This window comes from Mytilus californianus, unplaced genomic scaffold (genome assembly GCF_021869535.1).
Source record: "Mytilus californianus isolate M0D057914Y unplaced genomic scaffold, xbMytCali1.0.p SCAF_2, whole genome shotgun sequence".
In the NCBI taxonomy this organism is placed as follows: Eukaryota; Metazoa; Mollusca; class Bivalvia; order Mytilida; family Mytilidae; genus Mytilus; species Mytilus californianus.
The window spans coordinates 75094191-75115590 of NW_026262668.1; the positions used below are offsets into that span (position 1 = coordinate 75094191).

The following is a 21400-nucleotide window of genomic DNA, read 5'->3' on the forward strand; positions in this document are numbered from 1 at the left end:
AATGGGGCAACAATTGGGAAAACAAACTTTCACGAACAATTTTGAGATTCTTCTCTATAGTAATCATGGTAACAAATACTTTTTATGCACATTTATTTCGAATTCTTATTAACATCGTATTCGTACATGTACGTATCTAAATAAGTCTGGAAATGACAGTACAAGAAATCTGCAGATTCAACTTACTTTTTACATTTAATCAAGTTTTGAAATAAAATATAGAATATTTTTTTCGCCAATTCACATTTATCAGATCGTTTGTAAACAAATTGTAATATTTTATCGCATAAAAATAGTTTCAGAAAATCTTCAAGTTATAAGAGTTTTTTAACTTTGAAATTGATTTATCTCGAAATAAGCACGTGGCAATTATGTTTTATTTTTTTTTATGACTTTTCTCAATCTAAAACATACCTCAAAATCACGAAACTAACAATACAATATGAAATTGTATCGCCTATACTTTAAAACACTTGATAACTTTTAACTTAAAGTATTTACCCCGTATACACGTTGTTTTTATTCCCGGAACACTTATAATGGACTGATATGAAATTACTAACTCCAATGTTTGTCAGCTGACAAGTAAGTACGTTATGTCATTGACTCATTTACTTTTCTTTTAAATATAACAATTTTTATGAATTATTGTAATTAAGATATAGTTTTTTTCTTCAATTAAACATTATTATATACTATATAAGGAAAACGGTAGTATTTTTCTCACATAGGCGACAATACTAACATTTTTTGAATTTTACCACATTTTATGATAAAAAGAGGACAAAACAGTCATGTGTGGTATTAGTACTTTATCATTCGGTTTTAGAAATTGAAGTCTAATGGTATCATGACCATCTTCGAACGGAGCTTGTTAATGGTATTCATGGCCACCATCATTTTACATTAAATTTATTAAAAGTCTTTTGGAAAATTCTCAAAAAAAATATTTCAATGTGTTTTAAAATTTATATAGCACACTTGTATACTGCAGTTTTTCGTAAATACATTTAAGAAAAAAAAAGTAAGAAATTATACTCTAACACCTAATCACAGCGCTCCAAAGTTAACTTCCATCACATGCCTTGAGTTCACGAAAGTCCAGTTTAAAGGCTGGGAAATGTTATGCTCAAGTTTTCCATGTAAGTACATAATGTATTTCTCATAAATATATGCCAATACATCGTTTTCATCGGTAATTCCACATATCATTGTATGGTTTCTATGAATAGTTTATGTTACTTACTTTACAAGGACAATTAAATGAAAACTGTTCTCTTTTAAACTAAAACTAGAATTGAATCTGACATTGAATTTTACGCATATCCTCATTTGGAGAAGGATTGATTCTGTATCAAACTACATGAAAATGACTTCAATGAATTGTTGTTATCTATCAATCAAAGTTTTCAATATAGTGTTTTGCGGACTGGTGTTTTTTTTTCTCACCATGCTGTTCTCTGTCCTTCTTCGACTAATGATTCCGATTGCCTCTCTTTGGTCAATTTTGTTGTTTTCAAAAATGTTTTTCCTTTTCATATTTAGCAAATGAATCGTAATTTGGGCATGTATTGTGATACATATTCAAAACGAAAAAAATCAGAAAAAAATAATGCTTCAATGCACCTTTTCATTCAAACATGTTTATTTCATGTATTGTAGATTATATCTACCAGATATATGTAGAGCATCCAACTAAAATCACAATCTTAAGACGTAGATTCTGATATTAAATCGACACCTTGAGTTGTGTTCAAGTCAAAATTTCTAAACTTTAAAAGTCTAGATTTCGAATTTAAGCACAAACTAGATAAATGAATAATTGAACCACTTACGTTGCGTTTCAAAACTAAAAATTAAAGATTTGCAAAGTTAATATTTCAGGTAAGTCGATATTCAAGTTTTTGAATGAAGACATATCGATTTTGATAATATAGTGTTCTTTGTCCCTAGATACCTTATAACTATACTTTAAAGTCTCCGTTGTCACATGTTATTTATTTTAAATCTTATCATTAAATTTTATTTTATCGTGAACAACTACAAACAATTAAGATTTTTTTTTAAACTTGGGTTTCAAGTTATTTAATTGATAAATATATGAAGTTATGGTTACTGCTATGATTAGTGGGCTAGGTTCATTTTCCCTTTCATTGTGTATACATTGATTACAGGAGATATGATTATCTGTTTCTTGTTTTCTAAGTATTAGTATCAGTTGTTCGTAAAACTGTTTTAACGCAATGAAATACAACGTTCGATGATACCAAGAAGGTGTTCTAAATGAATAAGGACAGAAAACATTAAGAAAAAGATAATAGACGAAAAGATAACAAAGAATTTCTTACCGGTCTTATAGTTTGGGTAAGTTACAGTCGGTGACAATTTCCCTCTCTCATTGACATGCTGTTAAATGTGCTCAGCCACTTTCATTTTTATCGCTTCAAACTCAAAGAATAAGCTTGAATCTGCATTTAGTTTGTTTCTTATTTTTACTTTAAATAATATATTAACAATTAAATGGTTATAATAAGTAATTAAATAAATGATTCTTGATATATGTTATGAACCGGTGTATGGTATACTTTAAAAGAGACACAGTAGAGGTTAATATTTCTTCATTTTTGTAAAAAAAAAAAAATTTTAAATGATGGCATAAGAATACATTACAATAGATCATAACATTCTCCTAATATTGGGCATTGTATTTATAGTTCCGATTCCAACAGGAATCTATCATGTAAATTGGCAATAAATTCTCAAGCATTGTACAAAATAAAGATTTAACCTCAAAACGATATTATTTTTTTGCTTTGTCAGCGGGGAAACATATTTGCCCTGGGGTAAGACAGATAATATGCAACACTTAAGTCTTTGAAGATAGATATAGCAGGAGTTTGCATACACTTGTCAAGGTTTTATAATTCAGTAGTACCAACATCAGCTTTAACCCATCCGGAGAAAGAATCTTAATTTTCAAAGATTCTATTACATGTATATGTCTTTTTAATTCTCCCCTATATCAGTTTACCAAAATGTCCAAGACTGACAATAAAGACTTAGGTATACGTTGCAACCAGTAAAAGTAAAATCGCTATTCCAAAGATTATACAATCATGCATTCATAAAAGTTTGAATAATCTGTTTTGCCTTTTAAATTGATAATTCGTCATTATACTAGACAGTTAAGATAAATGTTTTAAGCATGCTTCCCAAACTTGATAATGTACAGTATATTCAATATATTTGATTTTTTTCAACTAATCTTTTAGGAAAATATCAAATTATATAGTTCTGGGATTATTCCTCTTCATGATAAGTCATCATTACAATATGTTTTCTGTCATGTATATCCTTGTAACATAATTAATGTCACAGTATTTTGTTGATTTAGAATTATAAAAAAAAACGAGTGATAACGATAATGTACATTGGACACATGTTTTGGGTCTAAATATATAAACAGTTTGAGAGCGTCCAAAATACATTTAAGGTCAACCTTGCATGATAATGACGCATCACAGAAGCGGAAGATACCAAAGGGATAGTCAAATTCATAAGTCAAAAACGAACTAACAAAGCCATGACAAAAAACGAAAATCGACTTAAAGACAAACAACAGGCTACAAAGCAATACATAGAAAACTAAAGACCAAGGAAAACGAACATGCAACTTTTGTTTTCATACAATTACATAGTTTATTAAATTGATTTTTACCAACAAAATATATCATTTAAATAATGAAAGTACCATTGCACTCACTAAATATAAAAGTGACAGTAATGAAATACGTATGATATCCATTTTTGTGCCCTAATAACTTTTGTCGACAATATCGTAAACAAGGGACGCGCAATACCAAAAGCTGAACAAATAAAACGTTTGAGAGCATACAATATAGAGGGGAGAGAAACAAAAACTGCTTTGATTCTTAATAGATAATTTTGATATCAAAACTACAATGTTTAGTTGCTTGAAAAGTCTTGGACTCAGAAAAACGATGTTTAGCTGTCATCTTGACAATTAGCCCTGTAACCATTGCTCTACTTCATATCATGTTGTATTATTGGATCTAACAGTTGTGTGTGTCTTCTAAAACTAATCTTTCTTTTAATGCTTTATTCTTATACCAACTACGATGGCAAACGTCCATATCAATATCACTTACAATTCAGAGATCCAACCCTCCCTCTTTGTCTCTTTAGCAAATAGAATAGTTATAAACTAAACAAAAGCATAGTGTATTATATTTTGCAGATTGCAACTAATAAGAAACCACAATGTCAAACTCTCAACACAAATTCTGTAACAACATCAGTTTTAAGTCAGAGATAACCGATTCGAACTATGAGGAGGTACCTTCAGAAAGTCGTTCAACAGAGTACGATGAAATAACATTAGTGTTTAAGGAAGATCCTTCCAAAGATGTCAACATTAAACTACCCAATATTCCACCAAGACGAGCAGATATTCATAGTCGTCAAACAATTCAAATCTCATCTTGGTTGTTAGCTCTTATCATTATGTTTTCTTTGATTGCAATAATTCTAACAGGTGTAGTTACATTCTTCACAGCAAAGAAAATATTACCAGAAACACAGTGTAGGTATAAAAGTTTAAATTTGGTAAATGAACATGATCTGCCGACACATAATTTGATATTCGACACGATTTAAAATCATCAAACCAATGTCAGTGCGCACGACATATGTTTTAATAACATGTTCGTGTAACTTGGAGATAAAAAGGAGCAAACGTGTTCAATATTTAGTTAGTCCCTTTTCGACGACAAACAAATCTGTAAATCAATTTTATCTTTTTAAAGTATTATAAGTAAAATATCTACTCGAATGCATATTAGATATCGAAATCAGGAAAATAAAAACACTATATTTTTAAGAAGAATGAATATAGAATTTGCTAGTATAAAATTGAGAATGGAAATGGGGAATGTGTCAAAGAGACAACAACCCGACCATAGAGCAGACAACAGACGAAGGCCACCAATGGGTCTTCAATGCAGCGAGAAACTCCCGCACCCGGAGGCGTCCTTCAGCTGGCCCCTAAACAAATATGTATACTAGTTCAGTGATAATGGACGTCATACTAAACTCCAAATTATACACAAGAAACTAAAATTAAAAATGATACAAGACTAACAAAGGCCAGAGGCTCCTGACTTGGGACAGGCGCAAAAAATGCGGCGGGGTTAAACATGTTTTTTGAGATCTCAACCCTCCCCCTATACCTCTAGCCAATGTAGAAAAAACAAACGTACAACAGTACGCACAGTAAAACTCAGTTTAAGAGAAGTCCGAGTCCGATGTCAGAATAGGAAACAAAAGAAAATAAACAAAATGACAATAATACATAAATAACAACAGACTACTAGCAGTTACTGACATGCCAGCTTCAGACCTCAATTAAACTGAGTATTATTATGCATATTATTTAGTAGTTACATTACATGTATGTTTTATCAGAATGCGTAATTTTGATTGACTGACAACATTGTGAGGCACTTCAGTATCAAATTCTATTTCCGTATAAAATACAACAGCTTTGACTGCACGTGTTATCCGAGACAATGTTAAAACAAACGAAAAGCTTGATATAACTCGTTAATTTCATGGTTGTAACATAAACATGTAATTATAAGAATTGAATGCTTCTTTTTATAATTTGAATGGATTGTAAAAGCGTTGATTGTGTAAACAATTTGAGAATGAAGCGCTACATACACATTGTGTTTCGATCAATTCTTTTACAACCCACAAAAGATATAAAAAGAAGCATTCAACTTCGAAATAAAGTCTATACAATGCAGATTAGTTTTTCTGCATGCTACATTTTCTAAATTCTTAGTTCTAGATGCAGATAAAACAGATTGTTCCTGGTCATTCTGGAGCTCTTGGTCCAAATGCAGTATTACTTGTGGCAACGGAGTACAAGTCAGAATAAGGCAACAAATGAATACTACAATGCTATGTAGTTACAATGAAACATTTGACAGTAAGACATGTTCCAGAAGCGCATGTGCAGGTATATTTATGTTCAACATAAAACATTTAACTACCTCTAAAAAGTCCAAATTTGATTTTTAAATATAAAGTAATGTATAAAAAAAGTATCGGTGATATACTTAATTGTATTTAAGCACAAATGTTATGTAATGAATTAGACCAATTTTGATGCCGCAGCGTTTACAATGAAATTATCATTAACAAAGTATAAGACATCGACGATTTTTCGTTTCCTATTGTTAATTTTCCTCTTGTTTGACGGTGATGTTCATTGGCACCATTTTACGGTGTTTATATATCACAACTCGTTCGCTATGCATATGTCTTTTGTGGCGTTTTTTGTTTCAATGAATATAATCTACGTTTTACTGGTAAATTATAAAGTCAAGGATATCGTTACCACAAATAACTTAAAACCATTACTAAATTCTTCAATAGATACAAAGATTTAGTTTGGAAGTTTGGCTGTACCCGTAGGAAACTTATTTCAAACGAAATAGCACATCCTCATTATTTCTGAGATGTTATTAACCGAGCCCGGAACTTATTTTAAAAGGTTACTAATTCAATACTGTAATTAGATCTTTGAATATTGGTTTTTATTGTTATAAATATTGATTTTGTTATCAGTAAATTGAAATTATACTAAATGTTATTGAGATACGCAAATACACTTTCACTTTGGCATTGAGGCTATACGGTCCTTGATTGAACAGAAATTGACAATTTTTGACGTTGGACTTTTAGCTCTTGATTACATTCCAACTAACACTTACAAACAAAACACGGGTTTATTGTGTATAGAAACTTTCTTTTTCAACTTTACCTTCATAGCATAAGACTCTGTACTAAATTTATGTGACAAGTCTAGACTTTGCTCAAATCATTTCATTGTAATTTATTACCAGACAAGTTTAGAAATGCAAGTTATACGCCATGTCAGTTGGAAAGTACTGACTTCTTGGCTGATGTGCGGTATTTCAATATTCTATAATACATTCTTAGACAATTAGAATATAGAACAAGAAGCAGTTGAAGTGTGTATTATTTTGCTGTAGATGAACAGTTTACATAAAAGCATTAAAATAAGTATTACATTCTACAATATTCAGATTGCAGCAATGCTAATTTTTGTCTATACATTTTTATAGAAAATTGAAACTATTGTTATGATAAAATCGGAGTTCACTTTTGGCGGATTTCATGTTTTGTTTTATATTTTTTACGTTGTGACTCTATACCATAGGCTAAACAACTAGGAAAACAAACTCTTTATTATAAAATTTTAAAGACTTGCATCTTAAATGTACTTCTTGCAGCATATGAAATTCTCATCAGTTTTTATATTTTGTTTCATGTTATTGAATTTCTTCCCACACATTTATACACAACATCAAAAGGTACGTTTTTAGTAGTTTGTACATGAAGAGCACATGGTTCTTTACTCATATTTCAATCATCATGATTATGTACTTAACATCATCCATTAAAAATATTTCATTAATGAAAATGTTTTATATTTCAATAACACCAACGAACATCTTTAACCTTGCAAAATAATGTCATTTTTTCTTTAATTTAAAAAATGAAAGTGCATATGATCTTTGTTGACTTATATTTATTATCAGCTTACATTTGGAAGAATATTCAACTTAGAAAAATACAATGATGTAATAGTATCTTTCATATCTCTATGCAGGGTTCAATTTTAGTGACTGTCAATCGGCAGAATCGTTAACAACAAACTGTGTTGAACAGTGTTCGAGCAACAGTGATTGTATGGGACAAATGAAATGTTGTTATAACGGGTGTGGTCATACATGTGAGATATCTAGAAATGGTAAGTGCAAGAAACATTAAATATACACGATAACAAAGAAGAACAACTAAGGTTTTTTGAAGGAGGTTTCTGATGTCAAAATATTTGTTGAGATTTCCGCTGATATAATTCAGGAGTTATGGCCCTTGATTACATTACAACTGACACTAATAAGCGTACCAAAAACACGGTTTTATTGTTGTATTGACACTTGCTTTTTAAACTTTACCTTAAAAGCACCCATTTGCATTACACTCCTAATTAAACGTACCACATCTTCTTATTTTTATATAATTGACAAATCTGAATTTTTCTCAAAGCATTTCATTGTAATTTATTAACAGACAAGTTTAGAAATGCAAGTTATGAGTCATGTTAGTATCAAGGTACTGACTACTTTGCTGATGTGCAGTATTCTGAATATTCTATAATACATTCTCAGACAATTCAGAATATAGAACAACAAGCAGTTTAAATGTATTATTTTTTTGCTGTAGATGAACATTTTACATACAAGTATAACTATAAGTAGATAAGAAGTAAATTCTACAATATTCAAATTGCTAATTTTTTTCTATACATTTATGTAGAAAATTGAAATTATTGTTATGATGAAAATGGAGTTCGCTCTTGACAGTTTTTGTGTTTTGTTTTATTTACTTACGCTGTGACTCTCTACCATAGGTTAAACAACTTTAAAAACTAATTTTTCATTATAAAAACTTTAAAGACTTGCATCTTAAATGTACTTCTTGCAAAACATGAACTTTTTATCAGTTTTTATATTTTTTTTTATGTTATTGAATTTCTTCCCACACATTTTATACACAACATCCAATGACACGTTTTCAGATGCTTGTACATGAAGAGCACACGATTGTATTTATACATTATCCATTAAAGATATTTCATTAATGAAAATGTTTTTATTTGAATTACACCAACGAACATCTTTACCCTTGCAAAGTAATGCCTCTTTTTTAATTTACAAAAGGAAAATGCATATGTTTTTGTTAACCTATGTTTAGTATCAGCTGACATTTGGAAGAATATATTCAACTTAGAAAAATACAATGATAGTGTGTAAAAGTATCTTTTATATCTCTATGCAGGGTTCAATTTTAGTGACTGTCAATCGCCAGAATCGTTAACAAGAAGCTGTGTTGAACAGTGCTCGAGCAACAGTGATTGTATGGAACAAAAGAAATGTTGTTTTAACGGATGTGGTCATACATGTGAGATATCTAGAACATGTAAGTGCCAGAAACATTAAATATACCCGTTAAGGAAGAAGAACAACTAAGGTTTGTTTGAAGAAGTTTCCGATGACAAAAGATCTGTTTTTGTTGACAAATTCTGCCGATGCTATTCAGGAGAAATGGCCGTTGATTACATTACAACTGACACTCATAGGTGTAACGAAAACACGGTTTTATTGTTGTACTGGCACTTTCTTTTTCAACTTTACCTTGACAGCATCGTTTGCATCAGACTATGGACATTTAATTTGGACATATTCAAAAGCTCCTCATCAAATTGTTTTAGCAATATAACAAAAGACAGATCCCATTGAGCCTGCTAAATACAGTGCAAAATATCAAGAACTTTCATTTTCATTGTTTAAACATCATGATGATGTGTTTTAAATTATTTAACATGTTTTTATTTGAAATGCACCAATGAGCCTGTTTAACCATAAAGAGTAATGTTGATTTTTCTTTAATTAAAAAAAAGAATTGAAAAAAACAAATAATAGTGTGAAATAGTATCTATCTTATCTCAATGCAGCGACCAACGTTAGTGAATGTCCATCGGCAGGTTTGTTAATAGCAAGATGTGTTGAACAGTGTTCTAGCAACAGTGATTGTAGGGGACAAGCGAAATGTTGTTATAATGGGTGTGGTCATACATGTGAGGTATTTGGAACATGTAAGTGCTAGAAACATTAAATATACACGTTAAGAAAACTGTTTAATTTTAGTGAATGTCCATTGTATATCTATTATTTTTTCACGAAATTGTAAGAGAAAGTGTTGGCTATACGTCCACGAGACAGCAAATAAACGGCATAAACTGCCAAAAGTCAGCGTGATGAAAAGATATCTAAATCAAAGCTGACTATGATATGATACACAAGTGATTATGAATTGCTGACTTATTTAAACATTTCTGTTTCAGGATGTGAAGATGTATGGGAAAATTGCAACATGCACGGCATATATGATTTATGCAATAAACTATCCTCCCAAGTATTGTCCAACAAGAAGCGTATTGTGTAAATAGTTGAATTGTTTTAATTGAACACTAAACATGTTGAATCAATTTAATAAAATTCGTTATAGTGAACTCCTCTAAATGAATCATGCTCCAAGATGTGACTGCTTTGATACATGTACGTCATTTCCAAACGAAAATTCTTTTTAATAATTTAACATCTGTATTATCTTTGCACACACTTTAGGTCAATAGAATTACCATTCAATATCTAAACATTACACATTGGATAATAGCAATGACAAAATTTAAAGAAAATAATAAAACAACAAAGGTTTTAATAAAATCTAAATTTAGACAGTGCGAAAAAATAATAACTGCTTCAGAGATAAAATGATTAAAAGTATCCATCAACAACAAAATAGGGAAATAATTAGCTAGACCTTTAAAAAGTACGAGTACAAAGGACAACATAATCAAATAACTATACTAGTACCCAAAATTAAGCATTAACATAACTAGTTTGTTCACAGGTAATATTGCTTCTTTTTATAAACAGAATTTTCTCTTATCATTGTCCATTATGTTCGCCGTGCCATGAAATCAAATTGCATACTTAAGGATTCTCTTGTATGCCAAACCAAAACCAATCAATGATAAAAATCCTATAATGTTGTAGCACTGCACATTTCTCACTTCCAACTAGAAAGTGTGAAACGAAAACTTGGAAGTGAGAAATGTAAAGTTGAAATTGAAAAATGTCCATCTGGAAATGACAATTTTCAACTTGTTTGTGAGAAATGTCATTTAAAAGTGAGAAACGCCAACTTGAAAGTAAAAAATGTCAACTTGGAAGTGAAAAATGTAAAAATGGAAGTCAGAAATGTCAACTTGGTAGTCAGTAATGATAACTTGGAACTAAGAATCAAAACTTAGATATGAAAAATGTCAATTTTGAAATAAGACATTTTGATTACAACATATCCATTCCGATCTTTCAAATTAACGCAATATAATCGAAACTGTAAAAGGAAATGTGGGCTGTACGTCAATGAGACAGCAAATAAACCTCATAAACTGCCAAAAGTCAGCGTGAGGTCTAGATATCTGTATCAAAGCTGATTATGATGAAACTACAAAATGGCATTTAAAATCTATTGTATGATCATAGGTTCGAACAGATATATAACAAGCTGGTGTGACTTAATCACAAAGTATAATAATTGTAAGTAACGCTTCTGTGACTTTCGTCGGCAGCGAGACAAAATTCGAGTACGTCTTTTCACAAACCTGATTGAAATTATATGAATATCATTTAATTGTGCAAATAAGCATAACACATCTACTTATTTCATTACAAAGAAAATATGTCGTTTGTTTTATTTTATTTAGTTTATGTTGAAATTAAAAGCCCCAACGGCATCTCTTTGTTTGTAGGGTTGTTTTTTTTTAAAGAAATTATCACAACTGCAATTTCTCGGTTGATAGATTTTTTTCCATGAGTAAGTTTTAAGGAGTATGGTGGGCTACCGATGATGCGTTCTTTCGACCGTAATTTCAGTAGAACACTTGATCAGAAAAATCGTCAGATATATTTGTGTATGATTATATTTGAAAATACGGAATATATCTTCCTCATACACATCTGGTCCTATAACTATTTTGGCTATTATACCGTCAGACTTTTTTGGGTTTTGTCAGATCTTCAACGTTATTATTAGGTTTTGAATTTTAAATATTTTGGCTTGGTCAATCACTTAAGAGACAGAAATGTCGTAATGCGCATATGGTGCAGTAAAAACCGATACTTCTATTTGTAAATGATATGTCTATATGTATTGCATTTAAAATAATACTGACTCCTAAAAATAAATTTGATTTGTAGATTACTTTAAGTAAAAAAATGAAAACCAAAAAACCTGCAGAAAATGCTAGACTGTTGGACGCTTTTCAAACTGTACAATTTTATATCATGGAAAATGGGATCACCTTCATTAAATTTTCTTAGAGCTTAATTTCTATGATTACCAGAAGATGTGGGGTTTGCGTCAATGAGACAGCTATTCGAAGGCACACACAATCAAATTACTTAAAAGACAGGTCAGTTTTAAAAGCATTTGTCTATGAAATATTTCAAGCTCTAAATCGAGCGAAGTTTAAAGAAAGTTGGGTGGTAAATTGAAAAGAGACTGTCAAAAGCCCTACATGTATAGAAACAAATGTTCAGGCATGTTCAAATTGGACATAATTGATAAAATGTAGTTTTGGTTGCAATAACGCCTTCGGAGATATTAATTTGAGGTGCTGAGGTAGCCAGAACTAAATAAGGCAATGCATTTTTTGACCTTCAAATAATGTTTTTGGTCCATTGAAAATCCACCCAACAATGACAAAAATTGATAAATATGCGAATATTATAAAACAAAAACTAAAACTAAAACATAACAAACAAAACACCGAAAGAAATATAATACTGATTTCCATACGCACGACATATGTTTCTGGGATGAAATTGGTCAACTATGATCGAAACCAAAATTTACAAAGCCGAAAAAGTAAAATATTGATAGAGCTTACAATAAAAAGGGTCTTAAAAGAACAGCCAACCCCGTCTAATAACGTTTTGTCAAAGAAAGCAGAAATCTGAGTTTTAGTAAGATTAACTAAAAAAGGAAGCAAAAATTTACACATACAATTTTTGTATATAATTTAATAAGTGAAAGAACTGAAGGATGCTGGATGGAATGCAACCTTCAGGACTGATGGTTCACTGCCAGTAGTACCGACTCAGTGAAAGCTAAACGCGTACGATACAAATTTCCTTACGTACAACATTTATTTCTCCAATACATATTCTATAAATACACTGGAGACCAGCCATAAATTACAAATACAAGAGGGTTAGAAGAAAGAGTAAGTACTATCCGCGGGAGATGGATTTATATAAGAGCACTGCTCTTTTTTTCTAATTCCATTTTTGAATTACTTGTATATATTGTATTAACATATTCTTGTAGACAACAAACTCTTTAATTCAATATGTTTACCCTAGTAATAATAAGTAGAAGTATGACACTAAAACAGAATAGGCGTTCCGGGTTGGGAAATAAATCCCGAATTCAATCGGCAAAGGCTGTTCCAATATAAAAATATGAACAATAAAACTATATATTCATTCAGCATTTCGTCTCCATAAACATTAATAATTAACTGTTCCTCGTATTGATTGACATTACTTTGCGCTTCAACACCCTTGGTATACCAAATGGCTGTCCCCTTATCATTCCCAGTGTTATGCAATAGCATTGTGTATATTGTATTTTTATAGCATTGTGTATAGTGTAATGTTATAACATAGTGTATAGTGTAATGCTATAAATGTACTTGTGTAATGTTATAAGAATATACCAAAGATGATGTTATGAGAATGTATCCAGTATGATGCTTAAAAATGTACCTAGTGTAATTTCATAAGAATGTACCTAGTGTAATTTTATAAGAATGTACCTAGTGTAGTTTTAAAAAAAAATGTACCTAGTGTAATTTCATAAGAATGTACCTAGTATAATTTTATAAGAATGGAATGTACCAAGTTCAAGGAGACTACATAATGTAATGTAATACGAGTTTACCTAGTGTAGTGCCATACGAATTGTGCCTGTTTATAGTTGTTATTTTATTAATATAATATAATAATAAGGAGATGACATTGTATGATTGCCAATAAAACAACTATCTGCCACTGTTAAAATGAGGTGGATATAAGCAGTTATTATAGGCAATCATACCGTGCCTTCAACAATGAGAAAAACCCATACCGTATAGTCGGCTATAAAAGGCCCCGACATGAAAAATGTGAAACAATTCAAACGAGAAAACAAACGGACTAATTTATAACAAAACATTTTACAAAAGGCAAATAAAACAGACGTAAACTAACGACAAAAACTGAACCACGGCTCCTGAATATTTATAAAAATTTGAACTAGGTCTACCAAATATCAAATTACAGTAACAAGTGTGACACTATTTTCTTGGCCCCCTACATTATACTCTATTCGGGCATAATCCTGAATTGAGACTTGAGAAGACCAAATTTACTTTAAAATTGCATTCACTACTAAAGAAACACAGAAGCACAATAAAAGAAAACAAATTTCGCTATCCCTCCGAAATTAGAATTTGATAAAAGCAGAAATAACATGTTCTATTTTTATCATACTTGTGTAGTTTCAGTTTCAACCATGGTTCTTAATTTAGATTTTACTTTCCCCAAAAGTTGCGGACGGAATAGAAGACACCTGTTTATTTTCTACACCTGTCAGGATAAAGTTGAAAACTGAAATATGAATGACATAGTTTTTATTACTTGAGATAAATGTTAGAGTGCTCAGTTCTAAGTTTCATGTGTTATGTTTTGTGGATTGAATCTAATGGGTTTTTTTGTCATTGTATTTGTTCCTTGACTTGTAAAATGATGCACTAGTGGTCGATTATCCCCTTGATATCTTTATTTTTTATATGATTATAAATCATGTCCTAAAATTTCAATTGCATAAATAAGAACATACCAGCGTTTTTCAAAACACAAATTCACATGTTATATATGAATTATTCGTAATCTACAATTTTACGCTACTAAAAAGTAAAATAACAAAAATACCGAACTCCTAAGAAAATTCTAAAAGGAAAGTCCCTAAGCAAATGGCAAAATCAAAAGCTCAAACACATCAAACGAATGGATAACAACTGTCATATTCCTGACTTGGTACAGGCATTTTTTTATGTAGAAAATGGTGGATTAAACCTGGTTTTATAGCTAGCTAAACTTCTCACTTGTATGACAGTCGTACAAAATTCCATTATATTGACAACGATGTGTGAACAAAACAAACAGACATATTAGGTAAAAATGTCAAAAATAGGGGTACAGCAGTCATCATTGTGTTATAATCTTAATGACTATAAAAACAAGCAAACATGTCAACAAAGATAAACAAAAAAGCATATGGACAAAGCACATAAGCAAAACCGAAAGACATGAATACAAAAATTTACCATAGCATAACAACACAATGACGGGATGTATAAGTACCAAGCCACGTCAAATGGATATTGCCAAAAATAGACTAAACAGTAAAAGTAATAATTTTCAAAGACAAATAAAAGGATACTATAACACGTTATTAAGATGATAAACAACGTCAGTACCTAGAGTCTATACTTCAAGACCATCGTGTATTATTTGTGAAGTTGATACGGAATATTTATCAACAAGGTCTTGGTATCTTCCGATGAACTTTTTTTTAGAAAAAGAACGAAACGTTCTTTGACATAACCCTGGTTCATCAACTTTCTGCTCAGACACTGGTGACGTTTTACAAAGTGTGAGTAGCAGCTGCAAGCTCTTGAATACCGAATGAGTTGGGAAATGTATATCCCATATGCAGGTGAAGTTGGTATATTGCTACTAAGGTGGGGGAAATTGATAATTTCAAAATTAAAATCGTCTCGTTTGCCATAGATTCAGGTACTGAGATGACCGCTTACGTCAAATTCGAGGTATAAGTCTAAAAATGAGGCAGAGGAAGCCGTGTCTGTTGTTTCTTTAATTTCTAGTTCTAGAGAATATATTTCATGTGTATTTCATTCAAAACTATGATTTTTCAAAAGAAATATTAGGGAGTCAATTCTGGTTTGATTTTAATCAATTTGGTACGAAAAGAAGCAGAATTGTCCTTGGTTTATTTTTTTTAATTTGATTATAATTTTATTGTTAGGCGCTTTTTCTGTTGATATAAACACGAGTCGTATTGTGCACCCTCTCTGCGTATCTAAAACAAAAACGTGGTAATAGAGATAGACTAACTATAATAATAGGATACTAAGATTTCTGATTGGAGTCATTCTGATAATTTCTTAGTAGTTTTAAAACAGCACAGGCATACTTTTTGAATTCGTTATAGACCGCACGAAGTCATTTCTCTTTCGTGAGCCCATTTTTCCTTCTTGGAGTAAGGGATATCATTAAAACGCCGCTAAGCCCAAATAACGTTTCCTCTACTGTATGGGATAGGTGGAGAGGGGACATGCAAATACAACAGTATATGCCTGATGCAAGCAGATCTAGTTCAACTATTCTTCTCCCCCAACCCAGGATTGTGGTTTCCCATAAAGGGGATCAGTAACCTCAGTCTCTGCTCCTATATCAATGTAATTAAGAATATAGTTGTAGTGGTCATTAAAGATGTCAAATAGGTCTGGGTCCTTCTATTTCCCTTTATTTGCCCATTTGAAAAATCTGACCTCCTGCTTTTATTCTTTACATTTATTTTGCTTTGAAATTTTCCTGTTTGGTCTCTTTGAAGATTCATATATTGAAAATGTGTTATTATAAATGGATTTAAAGATTAAACGAATAACAATAGCTGTATGTCTACTCTTTCAATGCAAACATTCTGATCTGGATCTTTTAAATTCTTGCATATGGCATGTGATTTTAAAAACGCTGCAATGAAACAGACTTTGAAAAAGAGTTATCTTTCTTATATGTTCTGTACCTCCTTAATCAACATTTGATTAGTTGAAATCATTCCGCGTGACGTTGAACAAAACTTCATATTCCCCTCTGAGTATCATATTCTCACCTGAACCGTAGATACGACCTTGTGCAACGTTTCGCGCGGTTAATGTTCTAACGTTTTGAGCTTTTTTTCATATAGAGATAGTATAGTAATTTTGTTTCCAAAATTATATCAGTTCTAGAAAATAAAAGAAATGATAATTAACTTTTGATCGGTACTGATCATCATTTTATGTCGTGCTTAGTTATAAAAACAAGCGGATAAGAAAAATAAATGTAAGTAAATATCTTATGTTCAGGTAGTAAAAAAAGTAAAGGCAGTGGACTAAAACATGTATTTCCCTTGGCTTAGGGAGATATGAAGATTTGTTCACCCTCGAAAAGTCATATTTCCATCGGGCGATGCCTTCATATCTCCCTCAGGCACGGGAAAAAAATGTATAATAGAGTATAAGAGCCCTATAGGTTTACTCTATGTTTAAGTTTCAATAGTTTAAACGGATTTTACGAACACTTGGAATATTCGTCTTAATGGTCCTAATATGAAGTAAGAACACTTGGTAAATAAATATATTTGAAGTATTCGTAGTATTGTTCTTAATGACCCTCATATGAAGTAAGAACACTTGATAAATAAATGTATTTGAAGTGTTCGTAGTATTGTTCTTCCTGTCGTAATGCATTATATGAAGTTATAACACTTCTTAACACTTATAAGATAATTCTTGATGATTTACGTTCAAAATGTTAAACGTTATGTAAACAGAATTCTAATTTAAGTAACATTACATGATTATTAGAAAATGAAAGGATATGGAGTAAATGTACACGGGACAAAATCGCACACAATACATAGAAAACATAGAAAATTATCAATGAACAGGGTTTTTATTCCTGTTCTTCATCTTGACAGTTGATATAGGGTTTCAACAATGAACGAATCATTCATACCCTACAACAAGGTCAAGACGGCCCCTAGCGTCGACTTAAGCGGTACTATTGATAAAAAATAATTCACAGTTCATCGTTTTGCTCCCCACCCGCCTCGGAGTGCCAACTTGTGCAATGCTTGTGTACGACGGTTCTCCAGTCGAAATTACCAGGGATACAAGAAAAGTGCAGTAATTTTGAAAGACATCGATCGCCGCTAAAATATGCCTTGAAGTTACACATGTCGGGAGCGGTCAATGAATAACATAATTTATAATTACGGGGGAGGTTTTTCAACATATATTTGTCATACATTACCCAACAAAAGACCAATACATTTGAAACAACAAATGATAGACAATACATATAAAACTAAACAACAAATGATAGACAGCACGGGGCACATCGAAATATATGTAAGAAAACCTAGCAGTTTAAAATAGTATGAAAGGGCAATATACAAAACAGATGACATATTGTATGAAAGTAGACAACTATGAAATTTCTTGCGTATGCCATATATCCCTATACGTCACTTATATTGTATAATGCCTTGTATGTCCAATCTGCCATACAATATGTTTATAGTAATAACGCCGTTATCTGTTTCTCTACCACTAGCTAATTGAAATTAATCAGTAATTCGAATTTTAAGTCCGGATTATCTGCTGTTTAGTAACTTTATGATAAGGCATGTACCTTTAAAGATTTTTTTGTCATTGATTTTTAGAAATTGTACGATTTTACCCCCAGCAGAGCTATAGAAAAACAGTACATTAACGAGTGTTACACGGACACTATTTATAAATGGAGACACTCGTCCATTCATTGAGTTCATAGGTATTTTATCGTACACTTTGTGACCCAATAACCTGTTTTTATTAAAATAACTTATATGAAAAGTGTTCGTCACAAATCTAATAATGTCCCAAAATGCTAAAATGTAATATAGTGTCTTCGAATTTACTGACTGCAAAAGTAACTTTAACCATAAATTATTTTCATGAACAAACTTATGTTTTGTTTGCTTAGTAGCTTTTATCAGTAGAGGATCAGTTGATGGCAGGAATATCCACAAGCAGGGGGTGCTATCAGGTGCTCCAGATATTTGTTCAGACTTATGTCTCGATATAAATCCTGCACTTGTTAGATATTTCACTTACACTGTTTTTCGTACCTGTATTCCTTTTACATAAAATGCAGTTCTTAGTGTTTTTCAAAGGAGAACATTTGAAACTGGAATTAACAGAGTTATTCATATACAAGTAAAACGTTTGACTGAAAATTCTTTGCAGGACGGAACAAATATATAGATTATGCAATCACGACACTACAGTGCTCTTGTACAAAATGTATATGACTGGTCTCTTTTAAAATTGTCCTCTGAAATTACAAAGTGAAATTTCGAAACATTTCAGGATTGAGTATTGGTAGACCCTGTATAACTAAGCCGATGTTTAAGTTGATCAGTTGGCAAATATTGTGGCATATAATTTCAATTAACACTTTACTAAATACCATATTTTAGTAATTTTTCCTCAACCTCCAATTGTTCACACATAGTTGTCAATATAATGGAATTGTATGCAACTGTCATACAAGTGAGAGGTTTAGCTAGCTATAAAACCAGGTTTAATCCACCATTTTCTACAGAAGAAAATGCCTGTACCAAGTCAGGAATATGACAGTTATCCATTCGTTTGATGTGTTTGAGCTTTTGATTTTGCCATTTGCTTAGGGACTTTCCGTTTAGAATTTTCCTCGGAGTTCGGTATTTTTGTTATTTTACTTTTTTCGTTTGTGAAATTAATTTGACCAAAAAATAATGATGAAAACGATTTGTGGTCATTTGTGTAAAATCCCGATTTTTACTGGGAATCAGTTTTCTAAAGTGTGTACTTCAAACAAGGATATATGTGATAAAACGGAAATGTTTTCTCCTACTTACTTCCTCTATTTCTAATGATAGCTTGATCAACAGCAAAAACCTTTCCCTCTAAATTCTTGTTAAATAAACAATAATGGGATGATGAAATATCCTGAACATACATGTATAATTCATATCATATGTGACGTGCATAAATTGTATTTAATACAGGTTTCCTTTTACTTGATCATTATAAAACAATAATGCAGATATATTTAGCATTAGTTAGTTGTTCAACCCACTATTTTTTCTTTAAAATGTCCTGTACCAAGTCAGGAAAATGGCTATTGTTATCTTATAGTTCGTTTCACAAACTAAAACTGAGGGAAACAAATCAACTATAAGAGGAGAACAACGACACAACAGAAACCCTTAAATGTAACACACACCGGAAATTTTTTTTCAATCGATTTATGAATTTCGAACAGCGGTATACAACTGTTGCCTTTATTTATGAATTCATACAATTTCATTAAACGGATTTTTTTCAATAAAATATCATTTAATAACATTTAAAGTCACTAAATACTTTTTTAGTGCTTCAAATGTTAAACGTGGTTGAATATCGTCGTGATTGTCTCTTAGAACATAAAAAGGATTTTATAAGATACAAGATATAGTTTCCCTTTTTATGTTCTAAGAGACTGGTTAAATAGGTTATTAGCGTACAAATGTTTATACACAACTCGTCATTATCATCTTCATCTTTGTCATCTTTTCGTCTTTTCTTTGTACTCACATTTAAATTCGTAGTATTAACGCTGTTTTATATTCAATGTATGCAAAACGTAAAATATATTATTGTAGTTGTCATTGGTTTTGTTTATATATCACTTCGTAATAACGGAATCTTATCAGGTTACTTCAATTAGGAAGAATGAATAGATGCGCAAAATTACCTATCAAATGAGGTGAGAAAGAGCGCTTATCGTTTTATAAGGAAACAAAATACAAATAATTCATTTTTTTCAAAATTGTTGGCTTTTTTCACTCTGCAAAGTATGAGGCGACAATAGGAAAAAAAACACGCTTGCAAGAACAATTTTAGTGGGTTTTTTTTCTATGAAAAGCACTTTTTAATGTATTTACTTCAAATTCATAATAGATATTGACGTGTATAAATATATAATAATTTACAATACAAGAATCTGGTCTGTAAAGACCGCAAAGTTAACTTACTTTGGCATGTTTTACGCAAGTTCAATCATTTTTTTTTTAATTACTGATGCACGTTATTTCAATGTTTCGCTAATGCTTATTTATAAGAGGGTTTGAAAAATAACCAATTTGAATATTCGCAAAATAAAAATATTCCAACGAAATTACCAAAAACAAAATTTCACTAATTTTTATAGAAAAAACACGTGGTAAATTATGTTTTATCTTATTATTTTATGATTTTTAAAAGATCTTTTCTTGATCTGTAACATATCCTAAAATCATGAAAATGGAAATACAATATAAAACTGTATCGACTCCTCTTTAGAAGACTTGAGAACTAACATAATTAGTTTTAAGAATTTACAACGTGTACACGTATGTCCATTCTCGGAACACTTAAATGGACTGATATAAAAATAAGTAACACAAATGTTTGTGCGCAAAGTGTCTGCTGACAAGTAAGTAAGTTAATCATTGACTAGTCGACTGAATTTTTTTAAATATTAATTATTGTCAATTGTTGTCATTAACATATTGTTTTTGCTCAAATCATTTCCCATTCTATACTACAGTATTTATGTACATGATGTGTTTTTACAAAGATATGCCAAAGCATCGTTTCTATCCGTAAAACTAGATGTACAGGTTATTCTTGTGTGTTCTTTGGTATAGCTTTATATAACTTACATTACGTTTACAATTTTATGAACTTTGTTTAATGCTAAAACTAGAATTGAATCTG

At 31.0% G+C, this 21400-nt stretch overlaps 2 protein-coding genes across 11 annotated transcripts in view; both read left to right on the top strand.

Moving 5' to 3' along the window:
• The window catches only part of LOC127730300 (furin-like protease kpc-1), a 131142-nt gene that overhangs the window by 70068 nt on the left and 39674 nt on the right, over positions 1-21400 (top strand). The window contains exon 1 of one of the 10 annotated variants that reach the window (XM_052238622.1): positions 578-589. The exons of 8 other annotated variants lie outside the window; for them this stretch is intronic. The gene's annotated coding sequence lies outside the window, so the exon portion shown is untranslated. Of the gene's footprint in view, positions 1-577; positions 590-21063; positions 21121-21400 lie in introns of those variants that run through there. One more of the 10 variants, XM_052238623.1, reaches the window with a different exon arrangement.
• Positions 494-10628, top strand: LOC127730304 (thrombospondin-1-like). Its single transcript, XM_052238638.1, has 7 exons — positions 494-585; positions 4259-4603; positions 5867-6043; positions 7724-7864; positions 8956-9096; positions 9632-9772; positions 10022-10628. Coding segments are annotated over exons 2-7 (924 nt in total). The 5' UTR covers positions 494-585; positions 4259-4281; the 3' UTR covers positions 10024-10628.